Source organism: Magnolia sinica, chromosome 19 (assembly GCF_029962835.1).
Source record: "Magnolia sinica isolate HGM2019 chromosome 19, MsV1, whole genome shotgun sequence".
NCBI classification, from domain to species: domain Eukaryota; kingdom Viridiplantae; phylum Streptophyta; class Magnoliopsida; order Magnoliales; family Magnoliaceae; genus Magnolia; species Magnolia sinica.
The window spans coordinates 23,654,867-23,674,409 of NC_080591.1; the positions used below are offsets into that span (position 1 = coordinate 23,654,867).

Below are 19,543 nucleotides of genomic sequence, written 5' to 3' on the forward strand. Positions count from 1 at the left end.
TACTATTGCAAGTAAAAAAATTAACTTATTCAGTGGTTGGAGGTTAAGGCTATACACGAACCGAGTTAGCTTTGTTAGCTCACTCGACTCTACTCGAAAAAGCTCAATTCGACTCGATTCAAAATTGAGTTCGAGCCGAGTCAAGCTGATTTTTTGAGCTCAAAAAATTTTGAACCGAGTTTGAGTTTGCTAGAGTTCGACTCGACTCAGATCAAACCTAACTCGAATTGAACTCAGATCAAACCAGTTTGATGACTGAGTTACTTTGATATTGATGTTGCTCACCAAGTGTTTAATGAAATGACTCAATGAAGTAAGGCTGGTGACAAGGAAGGTATGTATATGAAATAAATACTTGTTTTTTTTTTTTTTTTTTTAATTTTCATGTTACTTACAATGTGTTTGATGAAATACATGTAAAACTACTATTATTGTTTTATATACAGTGAAATTTTGAATGTGTAGTTCATACGTTTGTGAAAATGTTGTAGAGGAGAACTCAGCTTGATCTTAGCTTGAAATTGGTCTGAACGTGCCCATTCTGTCGGCTGAACGAGCCGAGCTGGCCAGTTAGGATCGAGGATTGAGCCGAGCCAACTACGAGTTGGGGTAAGCAAGTGGCCGAGTCGAGCTGTGCCAAGCTCGACTCGGTTCGACTCGTGTGGAATCACGATGAGTGTGAATTTAGACAAGAATCAATTTCCCAATCTACCCTTCCCGTCCTTTTCCGAATCTACCCTTCCATCCTCACCCTCGCCCCATCAGCGGCCCACCAGCAGAAGCCACAACAGCACCGTTGAATCCTTCAGCGGCCCAAAGCTCTCAACCCTACCACCTCCCGACGACTACAGGAGCGACTGCGGATCTTCGTCATCCGTCGTTGACAACGATGACCATGGCGACATGGCTTTATCGTCGTTCCGTAAACCCCTGCCGTTCGATCTCAACTTCCCTCCTGCGGCCGACGACACCGACGATTTCCAGTGCACGGCTCTGTGCCTTTGATTCTGATTATGAGATAAGATGAGCAAAGAAAAAGGGCTTTTTTTTGGGTTTCTTCCTTTTTCGCCCCATTTTGTGTTAGATTATATATATGGCATTGGTGTATGAGCGCTTTTGCGATCTGGGTTTCTTCAAATACATGAGATTTGAATTAAAAAAAGGTGAGATTTTAGACATATAATACATTTGAATTGTTCTTCACAATTTGGATGGTTCATATAGCTGTGCATGATTGGCAGCACCTGTAAGGAAGATGAGTCACCACCATTGTTAAAATGGTTAATGAACTATCGCATTATCTAGTCAATTAAACCTTGCTCAAGAGAGGGTTGCTGCAACACATCTTCCATGTATAGCTTTTTGTTGCTGTGGGATTGCAACCGTCTAGGTTCATGTCTCAATAATCCAAACTATTCATTTCATGGGCCTCACCATTGATGGGTACACCCAGAAAGTCTTTAGGATTTGGATATCCCATCAATGGCTTGCGAAATGATAGTTAAAAGAAACATTCCACTATGAAAGAGAGAGAGTGAAATGATCAAACGATTGTAGTATCTTACTTTAAGAAATTTTTTTTCCTGGGTATGCACCATCCACAGTAAAACCCATCATATAAATGGTTTGAATCACTGAACATGAACATAGATCATGTTTTGACCAGTATTACCAAGATCTTGAGAATCTCCCCATATTATCAGAAAATTTTGATTAAACAAAATTATCATGATAATATCATGAGATTTTCAAAATCTTGGCAGTCTTTAGTTTTTCGCAATTTTATGGAAAAATTATCCAGATGTTAAAATAATTCAGTTTATGCTTTTATATTCAAAATTTAAAATTATTTACTAATTTACAGTAAATATTTTAAATGTTTTATTTTCGGCAAGAATTTCCCAATAATACAGTGAGAAAACATCAAAATCTGAATAGTTACGTAGAAATTCTAAGGTTGAGAAATTGCTGAGAACAAAATCTGTCACTATGCCTAGATCAACGGCTATAGCCCCTGCCTAAAAGATGGAACTATAAGGGTTCTACTTAGCCAAACCTCATCAATTAGAGATGACCACAGAGCTTGCAAATTTGTGGAGACATCTTTCCACACTACATGTGGCAGGGTAATGTTTCAATCCAAGCCGCACATCTTATGATAACTAGCATTGGTGCAGAATTTTTCAAATACCACTCGATTAGAATAGTCATTTTTATTGAATTTTCTATGTTGGAGATTGGTCATTAACTATTTTTATTTACACTGTCATTGGTAAAATGACTATTACCATCTAATGGATGTGAATTTTGGATCATTCACAATCCATGTTAAAACAAGATGGACAGTTCTGATTTATAATTTACCCAGGCATGTGCATATATCCTATGGAGAGATGCTCTACTATATTCCGGTTCTTCCAGCTCTTTCATATCATCTTCCATCTTTTAAAAACTCAAAATTTTCGTCTTTCTTCTCTAGAAATGCAAGCATAATTGGAAAAGATTGTATGGAAACTCAAGGAGGTATCAAGCCACTCATAAATGTGGGCCCATCGTGGCTATTACCTGTAGTAGAAATTTAATTTACTCATCTTTCATGCCACAAAAGTACATTGAATATGGTTTGTTGGACAATTTCTTTAAATGTTCATTTTGATTCTGCATGTGCAGCTCACTGGATTATGGACCTGCCCAATTCCTTGCCATGGGACCTATGTGGTCTGATCCACCTGATGAACTGCGTGCTTCTTGCTAACACAATTTAGTACATTCATGTGTAGGTGCACTTTCTCATCAAATATTTGTGCATATAACTTTAGAAAAGAGTAAGTGAGATGAAGAGATAAAGGGTACATTCGAGAAACTAAAAAAAAAAGAAGATATGGTGTTTTCTTTGGCTGCAGGAATTTTGCTGGAATCTAAATTTTAACAGTGGGTGGTTGAGCTGTAAAGAATCAAGGAGGGGGCAATTGGTCATTCTCTCTTTTCTTTTTTCAGCTTTTTATTTAAAAGATGGTGTTTTGTTTTTCTTTTCAATTTTCTATGGTGCTTCTTTTCCTTTTTCAGCTTTTTATGTAAAAGATGGTGTTTGTTTTCTTTTCAATTTTCTATGCAAAAGATGGTGCTACTTAAAGCGGATTACATGAGGCTTTCTAAGATCACCAAGATTTTGGTATTTTCCTTTTTTCTTTTCTTTTGGAAAGAAGAGAACCATCTGTCAGACCCAATCAGACCAACTTTTGCATTTTTCACCATATATGAGATATTTTCAATGCATGCCAACACCATGCATTGGCTACCTTGGCACTTGGTTGTCTATTAAACAGAGCCAAATATGGCATTTCAAGGTACGGCACCTACGCAAGGTGATCAACCAAACAGGGCTTTTCAAGGTACGTCTTGGTTTCAAGGTGACCAACCAAACATGGCATTTCAAGGTATGACTCCTACCGAAGGTGACCAACCAAACAGAGCATTTGAAGGTATGGCTCTGTTTAATGGTGACCAACCAAACATGGCATCTCAAGGTATGATCCCTCCCCAAGGTGGCTTACTAAACATGGCATTTCAAGGCATGGCGACATTTCAAGGCATGGCACCTCACCAAGGCAACTTACCAAACATGGCATTTCAAGTTATGGCAACATTTCAAGGCATGGCATCTCCCCAAGGTATCTTACCACACATGGCATTTCAAGGTATGGCACCTCCCCAAGGTTACCAACCAAACATTGCATTTCAAGGTATGACTGCCCCCCAAGGCGACCAACCAAACACGTCAATTCAAGGTATGCCACCTCCCCAAGGTGACCAACCAAACATGGCATTTCAAGGCACGGCACCTCTCCAAGGTGGCCAACCAAACATGGCATTTCAAGGTATGATCCCTCCTCAAGGTAACTTACAAAGCATGGCACTTCCCCGAGGTGTGCAACCAAACATGGCATTTCAAGGTATGGCACCTCCCCAAGGTAACTTACCAAACATGGCATTTCAAGGCATGACACATACCCAAGTTGCCCAACCAAACATGACATTTCAAGGTATGTCACCTCCCCTAGGTAACTTACCACACATGTCATTTCAAGGTATGGCACCTCCCCAAGGTGGCCCACCAAACATGTCATTTCAAGGTATGACACCTACTGTAGGTGACCAACCAAATCAAGGCATGCCACCTCCACAAGGTGGCCAACTAATGGCGGTGATGCCTGAAGAAGACCTCAGAAAAATCATAAAGGATATTTTCTCGTTCATCATGAATGGTCGTTGGGACGAAGTGGTGAACATTTACAAAGAGAAACCACCAATCCAAGAAGCCAAGATCACCAATTCAGAAGACACAATATTACACATAGCTGTCAACGATGATAGGATGGACATTGTAGAGAAGCTCGTGGCGGAGGTGACTGACGTGAAAATTCTAGAGATAGTGAACAACATTGGCAACACTGCGCTCCACTTAGCAGCCACCATGGGGAAGGTGGGGATGTGCAAATGCATGGTGGAAAAGCACCCTCCACTAGTCGCGAAATGCAACGAAGGTGGTGAGACCCCTCTTTTCAGGGCCGTTGTGCATGGAAAAAAGTACGCCTTCCTCTACCTCCATTCCAAATGCCCCCCATTTCATGGCAGTGAGTACTGGACAAGGAACGATGGTAATAACATTCTTCATATGGCCATTACAGCGGAATACTTTGGTAAGACTCAACTGAAAGTCATATGGTGTGTGATGGTCCACTCCACACACCTTGCATAGATGTAACCCAAATTAAACCGTTGAAGTTTGGACCCCATTTTAGATTGGTCATAAAGTAAAAATGCTGATTGTTGGAGATCTAATGACAGTCTATGGTCCCAATTCAACAACAAATGACCTATCTAAAGTGGTTCCTGCAGTATGGACAGTTTAAGCTGAATTACTTGTGTGCGTAGTGTTTACTATTTAAAGTTCATGTGCATGGACCTAACCACTCATACTTTGATACTAATCTACTTGCAAGATTTGGCCTACCAAATTATAAAGAGGTACAACAAGAATGAGAACCAGGATTGGGATCTTGTCAACATTTTGAATGGAAATGGATTGTCAGCTCTGCATTTTCTAGCAAGCAAACCTTCTGCCTTCAGAAGTGGGAGTCACCTGGGAAGACTCGAGCGTCTCATCTACGATTGTATCTCTCTCTCTCTCTCTCTCTCTCTCTGTTTGTCTCTGTGTGTGTGTGTGTGTGGAAAGAATCATAGTCGCTCGACCCCACTGGAGCTTACTGTAAGGTCAAGCTCTGTGTGTGTGTGTGTGTGTGTGTGTTTGGAAAGAATCATAGTCACTCGACCCCAGTGGAGCTTACTGTAAGGTCAAGCTCTGCAGCCCCACCATAATGTGTAAGTGTCAAACTGTGCATCTAATAAGTCCCCTCCATGACATGGGACGTTGCAAAACTCAGCTGTATCCAAACTCGGCGGTCCACATCATCTGGAACAGTGAAACAATGCGAAATCATGTGTAAAACATCTAAACTCACTTCATGGGGCCAACCTGAGTTTTGGAATGACTGGAAATTTGGTGGGATCCCTCATCCAGGTGGGGCACATACAATGGACAGGTCAGAAGTGTAAACCACATCTTTGTGGGCCCCACATAATTATGAAGGTTTTACTATGTGGGCATCCTATGATGTGGCCTATCTAAGTCATATATCCAGCTGGATTATGGTATGGCCAAATGGCATGCATGGATGTAGATGCTCACATCCATGGATTTCACAAATCTCTGCTCCAAATCCCTCGATCCAAACTGCCCCTAAAAGAGAAGGTGTCTCCTAATTGCTTTTAATAAGCAATCACTAAACAAGCCCTTAGACTCCATTAGAAGCATTCGCTGCTTGTTTTAGTAGTCAGTAGTAGTAATATTATAACTATAATGTTGCTTTCGCAGGTATTGTGGTCGACCGGCTCGAAGAGACGCCTCCTGATAGCATCTTGAATGATGAATCTCAAAGCAAACACATTATCGAATGGCCGGAGAATTATGCAACGTGCATGCAATTCTGTGCACTGCTGCGAAGGCTCTTTCATCTCCCATCTAGAGGTTGATTGCTCTTAGATAGCTGCCATCTTTCACTTCATGATTTTCTTTGGAAAGGTTGTTGGGTTTTCAGTATGTGCCACGGCTCTTGGTTCAGTTGCTCAAACGGTTGATGTTATGGGCTCCAGAAAAATCAGCTAGATTGGAAGATTCAAGTCAGACAATATTTGGCCTTTTTTTCTTGATTCAACTCTCTAAACTCCACTTGTTGCTAACCGTCTTTTTGTTGACCACCTATTGAAGGGTAATGATTCTTCCAATTTGAGAAAATCTTGTTACATGGACCATCCACAGTGATGCCCATTCTATCAAATGTTTGGATCACTGTACCATAGGCCACACTTCCCCCTCTTGCATAATACACAAAAACCCAAGTGGCTGTGGACAACCTTCAGCTTGCTATAGTATCTCCAGCTCAGCCCACAGCCCCAGGTTCAAACAAGCAGCCTGTGTCTACTTGTTTCCATGGGATGGACATAGGGGTTCGGCAGCACATTTGCCAACATGGCATGCATATGCGACATCTAGTCTACTCATCAGGTAAGCCACAAGTACAAATTGAATATAGATAGATGATTTTCTTTTACAAATGTCGACAGTTTGATGAGTGGGGCAGTATGATTTTTTGGCTAGATCAAACTCACAATGTGCACTACCTGATGAATGGAAAACTTGTGGTGCACTTATCAAGAAGGCCACTGTATGATTTTCTCATATTTGTGCCACCTGTTTGATGAGTTGACCTGTATGACGTTCTGGCTAGGTCACACACATTGTGCCCTACCTGCTGATTGGCTCCAATCTCATACATGTCCCATGTCATCCATGATGAAGCTTTCAACCTGCATGAGCTGCCTGCCAAAATCATAAGTGAAGAAAATTAAATATGGAAGAAAAATAAAGGATGGTGTAATGATGCGCATCTGGCAAAAGAAAGAAAATCAAAGGCCTTCATGGGCATACACATCAGACCCCACCAACATGTCCAACCGATTGGCATGTATTAAGCATCGTTCTAAAACTCGTTGACTACACTTAAAACTCCCCGTTTGGCACCTTGGATTTGGTGGTAGATGGGTGTATTTCAAATCCAAATAGCTGTTTTTTGCATTTGGCAGCCTTGGATTTGGAGGTAAATAGAATCGGAGGTATTTCAAATATATTTTTTTGGCGTGTTTTGAAATCTCAGCAAAATGCTGAGATTCTGGTGTAATCCAAAGGAAATGCCTTTTTTGCCTCTTTTTTTAAGGGCAGGAGAGTCGCACATGCAGTGTTCGAATGATCTCTGATATTATCGAAATATCTCCGATATGATCTTTATCTCCAGCTCAACGATCCCGATAACACTGGTAGCGATATCGATAATGTTGGTAGTATCAGAAATTTCAGGTATGAGCAATGTATCGCTGAATATCGCCAAAGTATCAGTATCGCTAATATAATCATGAATATTTTCAACTATGTAAATTCTAGGTGTCGCTTGTATTGCCAATGCATCAATATCGCCAATGTATCGTCAGTATTTTTGACTATGTAAATTTTAGGTAATGCTTGTATCATAAGTGTATCGACAATATTTCAATAATATCGCCAACGTATTGATATCATCAAATTTTTGTTTATTAGCAAAAAATTATTTCAAATTTTTTTTTTTTTCATAGGCGCATGGTTGTATGTAGTGTTTAATTTCTCATTGATAATATTGATAATATTTCGATATTATCGATATCGCAACATGCGCGATATTAAGACCACAATTTTTCGTTTCCTTTATAATTGTTTATGATTTCTTGGTGAAATATCATGTGTTGTTGATATTTTGCAATATCGATGGATGTTTGGATGGATGGTTGGATGGATGGTTGGATGGTTAAATAGGTCGGATGGGATGGTTGGACTGATTTCTTACAACAACACATGCTTTTAAGGCCCCATTAAATGGAAACTTGTTATATATGCATTCTTTTTGCAATTTTTTTTAAATTTCTAAATATGCAAATATGTACATTTTAACATCTCTTAAAGTTTTGCTAAAGATTTCATCGTTTTTCCCATGTTTGCCTGCATTTTCGGTTATTAGCGATATTATCGGCGATATTGATATTGTTTCCATATTCCTGGCCAGCGAAACTTGTAGCGATACCGATACTTCAAACATTGTGCACATGTAACAAAGGTGTCCCTAGACTACCAATCCAACTAATCCATTAGGCACACAACACACTGATGATACCCCGAAACAATCTAATTATAGGTTGCATGCTAAAATCACATCAATAGAATGATCTAAACCATCTAAATGTTGGACATCTAAATGGACAGTTACAAAACGTTAGTGAGTTGCCTGTTTGTGATTGTTGCATCTGTGGCCCACTCAAGGCTCAAAATTTCCTCTTTTTTGACCAAAGTATATATTTTAATGGCCTTATTACAATCATTCTATTAAATATCACACACATATATACTAATTTGGGATATGAAAGCTAATGTAGTTAATCAAATCTAAATCTAAGTCTTGTGAATATACCAAAGAATTCCAATGCCCTCCAAATACAATCTTCCAAATAGAAGATTTGGATTCCAATGCATTTCAACCAAACACAAATGAGGATTCGGAATCACCTTGATTCCAATGTAATTGTGATTTGGATTCCAATGCATTCCAAATCTAGGCTCCCAAACGGGCCATAAGAGTAGAGGTGGAAAGAAAAAAAAAAACACTCACTTAAAAGATACGCTTAAGGCGCATTACGACGTCACTATCTTTAAGCTGATATTCGCACCCTACTGGTGGTTAAACCAGTTTGTAAGAGGGTCACAAGAAATCCGCATCCAGGATACAATAAGTCTCTTCTCCAAAACCGAAGAAATGTGGGCTTCGGCTTTCAAAACCGAAAAATCACACTCTGAATATACTTTTGCAGCGCACACCCCTGATTTCTATGCTGTTACAGTTTACCCCCTGACCTTTTGACTGTTTGCATTTTATCCCCTGAAAATTCTGCAACTATTAGAAGGAAAACCCAAAATAGAAAATGAAGAAGAAGAAGAAGAAGAAAGAGAGAAGATTGTTGGAGTTGTTGTGATTCAGAGTGACCTGAAAATGGGTTTTTATAGAGCTATAAGGGTTGCTTTAACTTCCTTTCCAGGAAAAACATCTTCTATGGTGTCTTTTTAATAATGGCATCCCTCCACCATTAATGGCATTCTTTCACCTCTATTTTGAAATCAAAAGATGCCCCATTCACCAAGAGGCACCACCATTCACAAATGAATGATTACCAATATCACCAAAAGCTACAACCCTTCTCCTAATTTTTTTCCTTATAAATTTGAAAACCCAACTATTTTTTTCTTCTTTTCTCATTATTTTGGAAAAAACCCATCAATCCCCCACAAATTTTCAAAATAAAGAGGTCAAGGTATGTAAGGAAGATGTATGTATAGAAAATGTGTTCTATGAACTTGAACTTTTACTTAGTGTAGATAAATCAAAATTCCATTAGAATCCTTAATGACTGTGGTCTGGATCTAAGTATTTCATATGACACAAACAGACATGTCACACATATTTGCAATTGCCATGTGTTTTAAAATTATAGTACATTAATGGTCTTGTGCTCAGTCTTGGATTCATGAATTCATGAGAGTAGCCAAAAACTCTCGAGCATCGGGAAACACAAGAAGTGGCCCCACTTTCAATACTCATATAGGTGAGTCCTTATGAATGCTCCTATAACTATAACACTCTTGAAAAGACTCATTAAGAGCAAAAGCTCATCCTCCTTTTAATCATTACAGTTGCCCTACATCCAGGAATGAGACCGATTAGAAAAAGTATAGTGTTGCTTCAGCCACTTCCTGTAAGGTATTGTGCTCATTGAACTTATTAACTTAGGTTGAGCTTCCCTCATCTGGTGTCTGTGAAATTGGCTTAAGTCCCATTTCTCTTAATGTTCTATTGACAACATTCATTGCCAAGCCCTTGGTGAACGGATTCGTTAGATTTTGAATGGACCTCACATATTGTATTGTAATAACACCATCACCAAGAACTGCTACACAAAATTGTGCCTTAGACTGATATGTCTAGATTTTTCATTATAAGTCTTGTTGTATGCCTTTGATAGTGTCGCTTTACTGTCACGATAGATAGAAATAGGTAGCAAAGGCCCTGCCAACAATGGTATCTCTAACAATAGGTTTCACAATCACTCTGCCTCTTTACTATTAGCTGTTAAAGCTATGAATTCAGATTCCATAGTTGAATGAGATATACGAATTTGCTTATTAGATTCCCAAGAAATGGTGGCTCCTCCAAGTGTAAAAATTCATTCATTGGTGCACTTGGATTCATCAGAATCAGTGACTTAAATAATTATCTTTTAAGCACACTAGGATAAAAAAAAATAAATGTAAACCATAGTTAATTATTATTTTTAAGTATTTGAGTACTCTAGAAACAATATTCCAATGATCTAAACTTAGGTTATTGGTAAACCTAATCACTTTACCTACTGCAAAAGCAATATTTGGTCGAATAGAAATCATAACATATTTAAGACTACTAATTAACTTGGAATATTCCAACTGAGATACACTACAATATTTATTTTTAACTAACTTGATGTTAGAACCAAAAGGGGTAGAAACTGGGTTCTTATCATGGTGATCAAACTTTCTAAGTACCTTTTCATTATAATGTGATTGAGACAGAATTATACTATGCTTATTTCTCATCAGTTTAATACATAGAATCACATTAGCTTCACCCATATCCTTAATGTCAAAACTAGATAATAAGAATATTTTAGTGTCATTTATAACTTCTAAACATATACTAAAGATTAACATATCATCTACGTATGGACATATAATTATCCTTTCATTACCAGAGAATTTTGAATACATACATTTATGAGATTCATTAATCTTAAAGTCATACGAGGTGACCACTTTATCAAACTTTTCATGCCATTGTTTAGGTGCTTGTTTAAGTCCATACAGTGACTTGATCAATTTACACACTTTTTTTTTCTTGTCTTAGAATTATGAAACCTTTCGGTTGCTCCATATATGTCTCTTCACTGAGGTTACCATTTAGATTAACTGTCTTTACATCCATATGATGGATTTCTAACTTATAGATGGATGCCAGAGTAACTAAAATTCAGTTAGTTAATATCCTTGCTACTGGAGCATATGTATCGAAAAAGTCGACACCTCTTTGTGTAAATCTTCTAGCCACTAATCTGGCCTTGAACCTTTATGTGGTCCCATTTGGTCTTAGTTTTCTTTTGAATATCTATTTACAACTTATTGATTTTGATCCTACGGGCAGATCCACTAGTTTCCATGTCCTATTTTGCAATATAGAATCAACCTCATCATTTATGGCTTCCTTAAAAAAAGAAGCATCTTGAGATCTGAGGGCATCATCCAGAATTACAGGGCCATTTTCTATGTTACATACCAACATAATTTCCTCTGTTAAGTTTTCTCTCTCCTTCTATCATTAGAAGGTAAAAGTCGAGTCCGAAAGATGTACCTGTCTTGAACCTCTTTATCTTTCTAGGTTCCATCTCTATGCCATCTTTTTCGAGACTGCTGATATTTTGAGGCTTTTAAGAGCTACTACTTGTACTAGGATCTTGAGATTTTGTCTCTTTTTTAGTTATAAAAGAGAATGAGTTTTCATAAAACTTGGCATATCTAGATTCTATTATGATGTTAATCGAGATTGCGTCATTAGATTCTATGACTAGAAACCTATAGACCTTTATATTTTCTGCATTTCTTTTGAAAATGCACTCAAGAGACCTCAACCCCATCTTGGGTCCTTTAGGCTTAGTAAGCCCAACTAAGGCTCTACAACTCCATACCTTGAAGTATAAGTTGTTTGGAATCTTATTCTTTCATAGTTCATATGGAGTCTTATGAGTCTTAGAGTGATGTATCATATTTAAGATATATCAGACAGTCAATAGGCATTCTCCCAAAAGCCTTGAACTTAGACCTGCATTATTTAGTATAGAGTTTACCATTTCTATAAGAGACCCGTTTTTATGTTTTGCTAGCCAATTTTGTTGGGGTAAATAGGGAGTCATAATTTGGTGAATTACACAATGAGTTTTGCAAAACTCCGAGAATTGTAAGGATAGATACATTCTTCCCCTATTTGACCTTAGGATTTTAATCTTTCTGTCTAAATGGTTTTCTACGTTTTGCCTTATATATCTTGAATTTTTCTAATGCCTTATCTTTATTCGTCAATAAGTACACTAAGGTATATTGGGAGAAATTATCTATAAAAGTTATAAAATATCTCTTTCCCACACTCGTTATTATACTGCTCATCTCACGTGTCACTATGAACTAGGTCTAAGAGTTGCTATTCTCTTTCTATCTTAGAAAATTGTTTCCTAGTTATTTTGGATTATACACATGCTGTATTTGTCATTAGGTTTTGTGTACTTAGGAATTGGATTAAGACTATACATATTATCCATATTACGGTAACTAATATGTCCTAATCTCTCATGTAAACATCATATGAATAAAGAATATAAATAGAAGAAGAATTTTCATTTATCAGGTTCAACTTAAACGTTTCATTAGATATATAACCTTTCCCCACATATACCCAAATTTTAGACACAATTAGCTTATTGGATTTAAAGAGGAGTCTGAAGCTAAACACAGTCAGTAGACTAGTAGAGATAAGATTCCTCTTAATATCCCGTGTATGCAGCACATCGTCCATAGTTGGGACTTTTTTGGAAGTTAGCTCGAGTAGTACCTTCCCTTTTCCTACAACCTTGGTTGTGGAGGCATTTTTCATGTATAGTTTTTGATCATCCTCCACTATCTTGTAGGAATTGAACATGACGCGTTTTTTGCAAACATGTTTGGTAGCGCTAGAATCTACTCATCATTTAACATCCTCACTCATTATGTTAACCTCGGAGACGACGACTGCCAGATTCATGTCTTCTGTTATATCGACTTGTTGTTTCTTTTCTTGCATTTTCTTTTTATATTTTCAGCAGTCTCTCTTAAAGTGGTCAATGATTTTGCAAAAGAAGCATGAACCCTTCTTAGATGCATTCTTTTTCAACCATTGATTATTAGGTTTAACCCGATCATCCTTTTTGAAAGGTGGCTTCTCCAATTCTAGATTCACACTATTCTCGATTAGGTTAATGTTACATAGGGTCTCCTGTTGTTCTTGTTTTTGGTCATGGAGTTTAGATTCTTCTTCTATTTGAAGAAACATCAGGAGATCTTTTAATGACATCATATTCTTTTTCTGTTTAAGAGATTTCCTAATATCCGTTCATTTAGGTGGTAATTTGGCTATAATGGTGGATACTTAGAAATATTAATTGAGATTAGTGCCATCGGCAGTGATCTGTTGAATGATGACCTGTAGCTTATGGATTTAATCGAGTACATGCCTTTCATCAAATATTTTGAATTCTAAAAACTATTTATAAGGAATTTTTCGTTGCCTTCATCTTCTGATGTGTATTTAAAGAGTAGCGTCTACCACCATTCCTCAGTAGTCTTCTTTTGGCGGTAAGTGACGTACAATAGTCGGAAAGAGTGTTGAAGATGTGACCCTTGTATAGATAATGGTTACGCCCTCAAGCTAGTCGCTTTTGAACTTGTTCTGTCGTATCATTATTAGAAGGCGGTGTAGGAAGATCTTGAGCGAGAACATGATCCAACTTAAGTGATGCGATGAAGAGATGCACCCTCGATTGCCATCGAAGGAAATTTGAGCTGTCGAATGACGTTACTCAAATAAAGTTGGGATGACCGATAAAGAGGCCATAATATCGCCTTAAAACTGTAAGAGTAGAGGCAGAAAGAAAAGAAAACACTCACTTAAAGATAGGCTTCAAGTGCGTTACGATGTTGCTATCTTTAAGGCGATATTTACATCCCACTGTTGCTGTGGTTAAACCAATTTTCAAGAGGGTTACAACAAATCTACCTCCAGGATACAATGAGCCTCTTCCCCAAAATAGGAGAAATGTGGGCCTTGGCTTGCAAAACTGAAAAACTGCACCCCGAACATACTTTTATGGCGTACACCCCTGACTATTATACTGTTACAGTTTACCCTTGCACTTTTGATTGTTTGTAGTTTACCCCCAGGAAATTCTGCAACTATTCGAAGAAGAAGAAGAAGATTGTTAGAGTTGTTGTGATTTGAAATGACTTGAAGATGGGTTTTTATAGAGCTATGAGGGTTGCTTTAAGTTCCTTTTCATGAAAAGACATTCTACGGTGTCTTTTCAACAATGGCATCCCTTCACCATTAATGGCATCTTTTCACCACTATTTTGAAATCAAAGGATGCCTCATTCACTAAGAGGCACCACCATTCACAAATGAATAGTCACCAACAATCACCAAAAGCTACAACCCTTCTCCTAATTTTTTTCTTTATAAATTTGAAAACCCAACAAATTTTTTTCTTCTTTCTTTATTTTGGAAAAACCCAACAAAAACTTAGTTGAGTTTACTTGATTTGTTGAGATTTTGAGCCAAGTATCTTGGAAACTTGCTCTTGGGACTCTATCTGGAATCGTCAAAGCCATTAACTCTGCCAACCTAACTCACAGTGACTTTATGTGTGTGTGTTTTTTATTTTTTTATTTTTATTTTTAATTTTTTTTTTATAATTTATAAAATGTCAAAAATGCAAAAATCGAAAAAGCAACCTTTCACCAGTGAACCAAATCCTATGTCTGTGTTTTTCCAGTACTTTATTTAGTAAGGATGTTTCCACATGGCATCTGACCTTTTGGGCTATGTGCCAAAAACCTTCTACTTTTGAACTATTCCTGTAAAACTGCCTACTATTTTCACTGTTAGTCAAACAACCACCCATAGTTAGTCTCCCATTCGAAAACATTTTGTTAGCCTTTTCGTATTCATGAAAATACCCTACTGCACACCGCCCTCTTTAATGATGTCCTACTTGCGATCCCCCAAACTAGCTGGGGCCCACCATGATGTTTGTGAGAGATCCATACCATCCATTGTTTCACGGCGTGAGCCCAAGTATGAGGTAGATCCAAAACTCAAGTGGGCCATATGACAGGAAATATTGAGGATGGAAATGCATTCCGTTGAAACCTTCTTGGAGTCCATTGTGATGTTTATATGCCATCTAAACTGGTCTTAAGGTCTTTTCCACTGGGATAAAGGAAAAACACAAAAAAAACTAGCTTGATCTAAAATTTCTATGGCTCCACAAGTGTTTCAACGGTGGGCTTTTAATCCCCATTGTTTCATTTTGTGTGGCTTACTTGAGTTTTGAATTTGCCTCATTTTTGAGGTCATGTCCTAACATGGTGTCAAAACGAATGGATGAGTTGGATTTAGTGTTGTACGCGAGTCGAACCGAGTTGAGCTTAGCACAGCTCGGCTCGGCTCGGCCTAACCCCAGCTCGAACTCGACTCAGCTCGGTCCTCGAGCCTGTCTTGCTAGCTCGGCTCGGTTTGGTTAGCAGCTTAGGCCAGTTCGAGCTGAGTTCAATCCTATTTGGCACTTTCTCAAACAGGTAGAATGCATCTTCAATTTTTCACCGAATGTAAAACAATAAGAATATTTCACAGGTATTTCATCAAACACCTAGAGAGCAACATCAGAATCAAACACCTGGGCGTGCATCATCAAAATCAAACAACCGACATCTCCATTCCTTCCTCGCCAACACTTTGTTGAGTCATTTCATCAAACACTCGGCGAGCAACATTCATATCAAAATAACCGAGTCATCGAGCTGATTCGATCCGAGTTGGTTCGAGTTGAGATATGGGGTGACGGATGTAAGGTGAATGTTGGGATGTATGTATGAAACCCTCTCTCACTTTTAAAAATTACAAAACTGGAGAATTCTTCTTTTTATGAAGGTAAGGATGTCGGCTTATGGGCCCCGAAAACAGGTCCTATCATGGCCAAATGGAAAAAAATGTAATGCAGGGGCATTTTCTCATTGGGCTCGAGTGGGGTAGCCTGTGGGATGCGGGGACACACTCGGGGTGGGTGACCCATGTGATTTGGGGCCCACGGGGGAGGTCTCGTGTTTGAGACTCCTCACCGGAGGTGATTAATGCGCGTTTCACACCGGGCTCGAGTGGGGTAGCCCGTGGGATGCGGGGACACACTCGGTGTGGGCGGTCCATGTGATTTGGGGCCCGCAAGGGGGGTTCGGCCGAGGTCCTAACCCATGAGATGTGGGGCCTGGGCTATGAGATAAAGGGATTCATTCACCATACTCTAACAGTTCGAGCTTTTAGAGCAAGTGGTTAATTGTCCTGCATCAAAATGTAATTTGATGACTTTGTTGAATAAATGTGAGAATCATAATGGTGATTTTTGTTTGATGATCGGGTGGGCCATCTAGTAGAGATGATGAAAAATTATGATAGATGGTCAGATAATGTGATCTAAGTGTGAAGATTAAGGATATGTTGCTCAAATAAATAAAGTTACTTCGGCTAAATTTTCATTATGATCCGACATGTGCAAATATATTTTTGAGAAGGGTTCAAGTGTATGGGCGTGTACACCCTTAGATTTCCTAGGTAATTCGTACATATTTGTAAGGTCCTTAGAGTAAAATTTCAACTATAGGAATAGTTCACACAATGTTAAGGAGTAAGATAAATGTTTTACTTCACCAGATGGTCAAGTATATAGATGATTACGATGCGTTTTGGATTGTTTTACCATTATGGGGTGGTCCATTATGTGATGTAAACCGATGGATTATAAGATCTAAGTCTGTTAGGTCATCTCTATGGTTAGATAGGTGAAAGATCGAGTTTAGAGTCTAAAATCCACTAAATATGATTTCTAGGATATATGGGAAATAAAAGTTCAAAAATATAAAATGTAATAATTAGGTCTTATTTATCGTAAGGGTTAAGAAAATCTAAATTAACCACTAAAATTCACACAACTCTAAAAATATCCGGAATATTACATTCTAACCCCTTGTAGGATTTTTGTCCTCGAAATTCAAGCACACCTATCATATGAACGAATGGGGATATTCCATTCTGGTCTACGATATGTCTAAGTGTCCACCATGTCTCGCATGATGTATGTATATTTGTACAAGTATGTACAATTGCCTACATAAATTTGGGTTGTCACAATTATGCTAAATTTATTCAATCCAAGCATCTAATCAAGAAAGAAAAGGATAATTAGATAGTGAAGGAATTTCTTACTTGATACAAATTAAAACCCAATCTCAAAACTCCAATAGCACAACTAAAGAACCAGTTGAGCAGATAAACAGTAAAGATCTAAAAATCTCAAAAATCTATCCAAAATACGTGAAAACCATAAAAATAGAAACCAATGATGACATACTTGTATCTCTATTTGAAACAAATTTTTCTTTTCAGTTGCTGCATGGCTATGTTCATGGGCCTCATGGCAAACTCCCCCAAACCAAAGAGATGAAGAGAACCCACATGGTTCAAGATCTGAACCAACAGGTGAGGGGTATGCGATATCATTATTATGTTCATTCTACATGCATGTGTGATATGTTATATATGGGAAATGATTGCCTAGTGTCAAAGCCACCACAATTGTGATGGTGCCGAGTTCAATCTAAAATATGTGAGGAACATTAAGTATAGATGATGATAATGGCTTACTTGAACCTGTATTAAAAACTAATTCTCCTTTTAGTTCCTCAACGGCTATGGCCGTGGTGGTGATGCCCACAAAACCAAAGAGATGAAGCCAACCCACATGATGTGAGATTTGAACCCATATGTGAGGGATATCCCACAACATTTGTTCACTCTATGTGCATATATGATATTGTATATATTGGAAATGATCACCTGGCGTCAAAACCACCACAATTGTGGTGATGTTGAGTTTAATCTAAAATGCGTGACGGACCTTAAAAATAGATAGTGATAATGGCATACTTGAACCTGCATTCGAAACTAATTCTCTTTTTAGTTCCTCAACTACTATGGTTGTGTTGGCAATGCCCCCTAAGCCAAAGAGACGAAGAGATCGCACATAATGTGAGATCTAAACCCATAAGTGAGCTGCATCCCACAACATTTGTTATGTTCATTCTACATGCATTTGTGATATTCTATATATGGAAATGATCACGAGTTGTTAACAATGCCATAATTGTGGTGGTGTTGAGTTTAATCAGGTTGCTTGGACATCCCATTTGTCAGATTTGGAAAATTCCTCGGGTGTAGAAAACATTTCACAGGCCATTGTGAGAATCAATTGGACAATTCTAACTTCCAATTACTAATCTATAAAATGGATAGGCAAGATCATTTTTATAAAAGTAGGTCCAATTGATAATTTGATACTTAATGCAGGGGCATTTTCACACTTGGCTCAAGTGGGGTCACCTGTTGGATGCAGGGGCACACTCGGGGTTGGTGACCCATGCGATTTGGGGCCCACGGGGGAGGTTTCATGTTCGAGACTCCTTACCAGGGGTGATTAATGCTCATTTCACACCGGGCTCGAGTGGGGTAGCCCGTGGGATGCGGGGACAAACTCGGGGTGGGCGGCCCATATGATTTGGGGCCCACGAAGGGGGTTCGGCCGATGTCCTAACCCATGAGATGTGGGGCCTAGGATACGAGATAAAGAGATTAATTCGCCATACTCTTACAGTTCAAGCTTTTAGAGCAAGTGGTTAATTGTCCTGCATCAAATTGGTATCAGAGTGGGAGGTCTCGTGTTCGAGACTCCTCACCGGGGGTGATTAATGCAGGGGCATTTTCACACTGGGCTCAAGTGGGGTCGCCTGTTGGATGTAGGGGCACACTCGGGGTGGGTGACCCATGCGATTTGGGGCCCACGGGGGAGGTCTCGTGTTCGAGACTCCTTACAAGGGGTGATTAATGCGCATTTTACACTGGGCTCGAGTGGGGTAGCCCGTGAGATGCTGGGACATACTCGGGGTGGGCGGCCCATATGATTTGGGGCCCACGAAGGGGGTTTGGCCGAGGTACTAACCCATGAGATGTGGGGCTTGGGCTATGAGATAAAGGGATTAATTCGCCATACTCTAACAGTTCGAACTTTTAGAGCAAGTGGTTAATTGTCCTGTATCAATACTTCTATTCTCTAAGCCCCATCATGGATCACTTTTTTTTTTTTTTTTTGTTTCAAAAATGTGGGAGCACACTAGTAACTTTTTTGATATGGCAAAATAACCATATAATCATTAGGGCCAGTGCCATAAAAGAAACGAGCCTCACCTATCATACAACACCTCTAAAAGATAGAAAATAATAAATTTTACAAGAAAAAATAGAGCCACGCCAAATGCAAATTATACAACCATCAAATAGAGCCACAAGATTCGCTTTTACAGCTACACAGAACGCAGTGGTAGTAGGACAACAAAAAAGCCACAACTGCCAACA

General features: G+C 38.7%; 2 protein-coding genes across 4 annotated transcripts in view; both read left to right on the forward strand.

Annotated features, from left to right (window-relative positions):
• The first annotated feature begins 672 nt into the window (after positions 1-672).
• Positions 673-1,005, forward strand: LOC131234563 (ethylene-responsive transcription factor 3-like). The gene has a single exon (XM_058231499.1). The coding sequence runs from the start codon at positions 673-675 to the stop codon at positions 1,003-1,005; it is 333 nt and encodes a 110-aa protein (XP_058087482.1).
• Positions 1,006-1,019: 14 nt separating this feature from the next.
• LOC131235713 (uncharacterized) overlaps positions 1,020-19,543 on the forward strand; it is a 44,218-nt gene continuing 25,694 nt past the window's right edge. The window contains exons 1-5 of one of the 3 annotated variants that reach the window (XM_058233030.1): positions 1,021-3,365; positions 3,456-4,700; positions 5,004-5,174; positions 5,936-6,088; positions 17,522-17,614. In XM_058233030.1, the coding sequence (XP_058089013.1) occupies positions 3,335-3,365; positions 3,456-4,700; positions 5,004-5,174; positions 5,936-6,088; positions 17,522-17,614 (1,693 nt within the window). In that variant the 5' untranslated portion in view covers positions 1,021-3,334. Of the gene's footprint in view, positions 4,701-5,003; positions 5,175-5,935; positions 6,089-17,521; positions 17,615-19,543 lie in introns of all 3 variants that reach the window. The other 2 variants (XM_058233029.1, XM_058233031.1) reach the window with 2 other exon arrangements.

Excerpts from the sequence above, each read along its gene's own strand:
- LOC131234563 (XM_058231499.1), top strand. The coding sequence starts at position 673 with ATGAGTGTGAATTTAGACAAGAATCAATTTCCCAATCTACCCTTCCCG.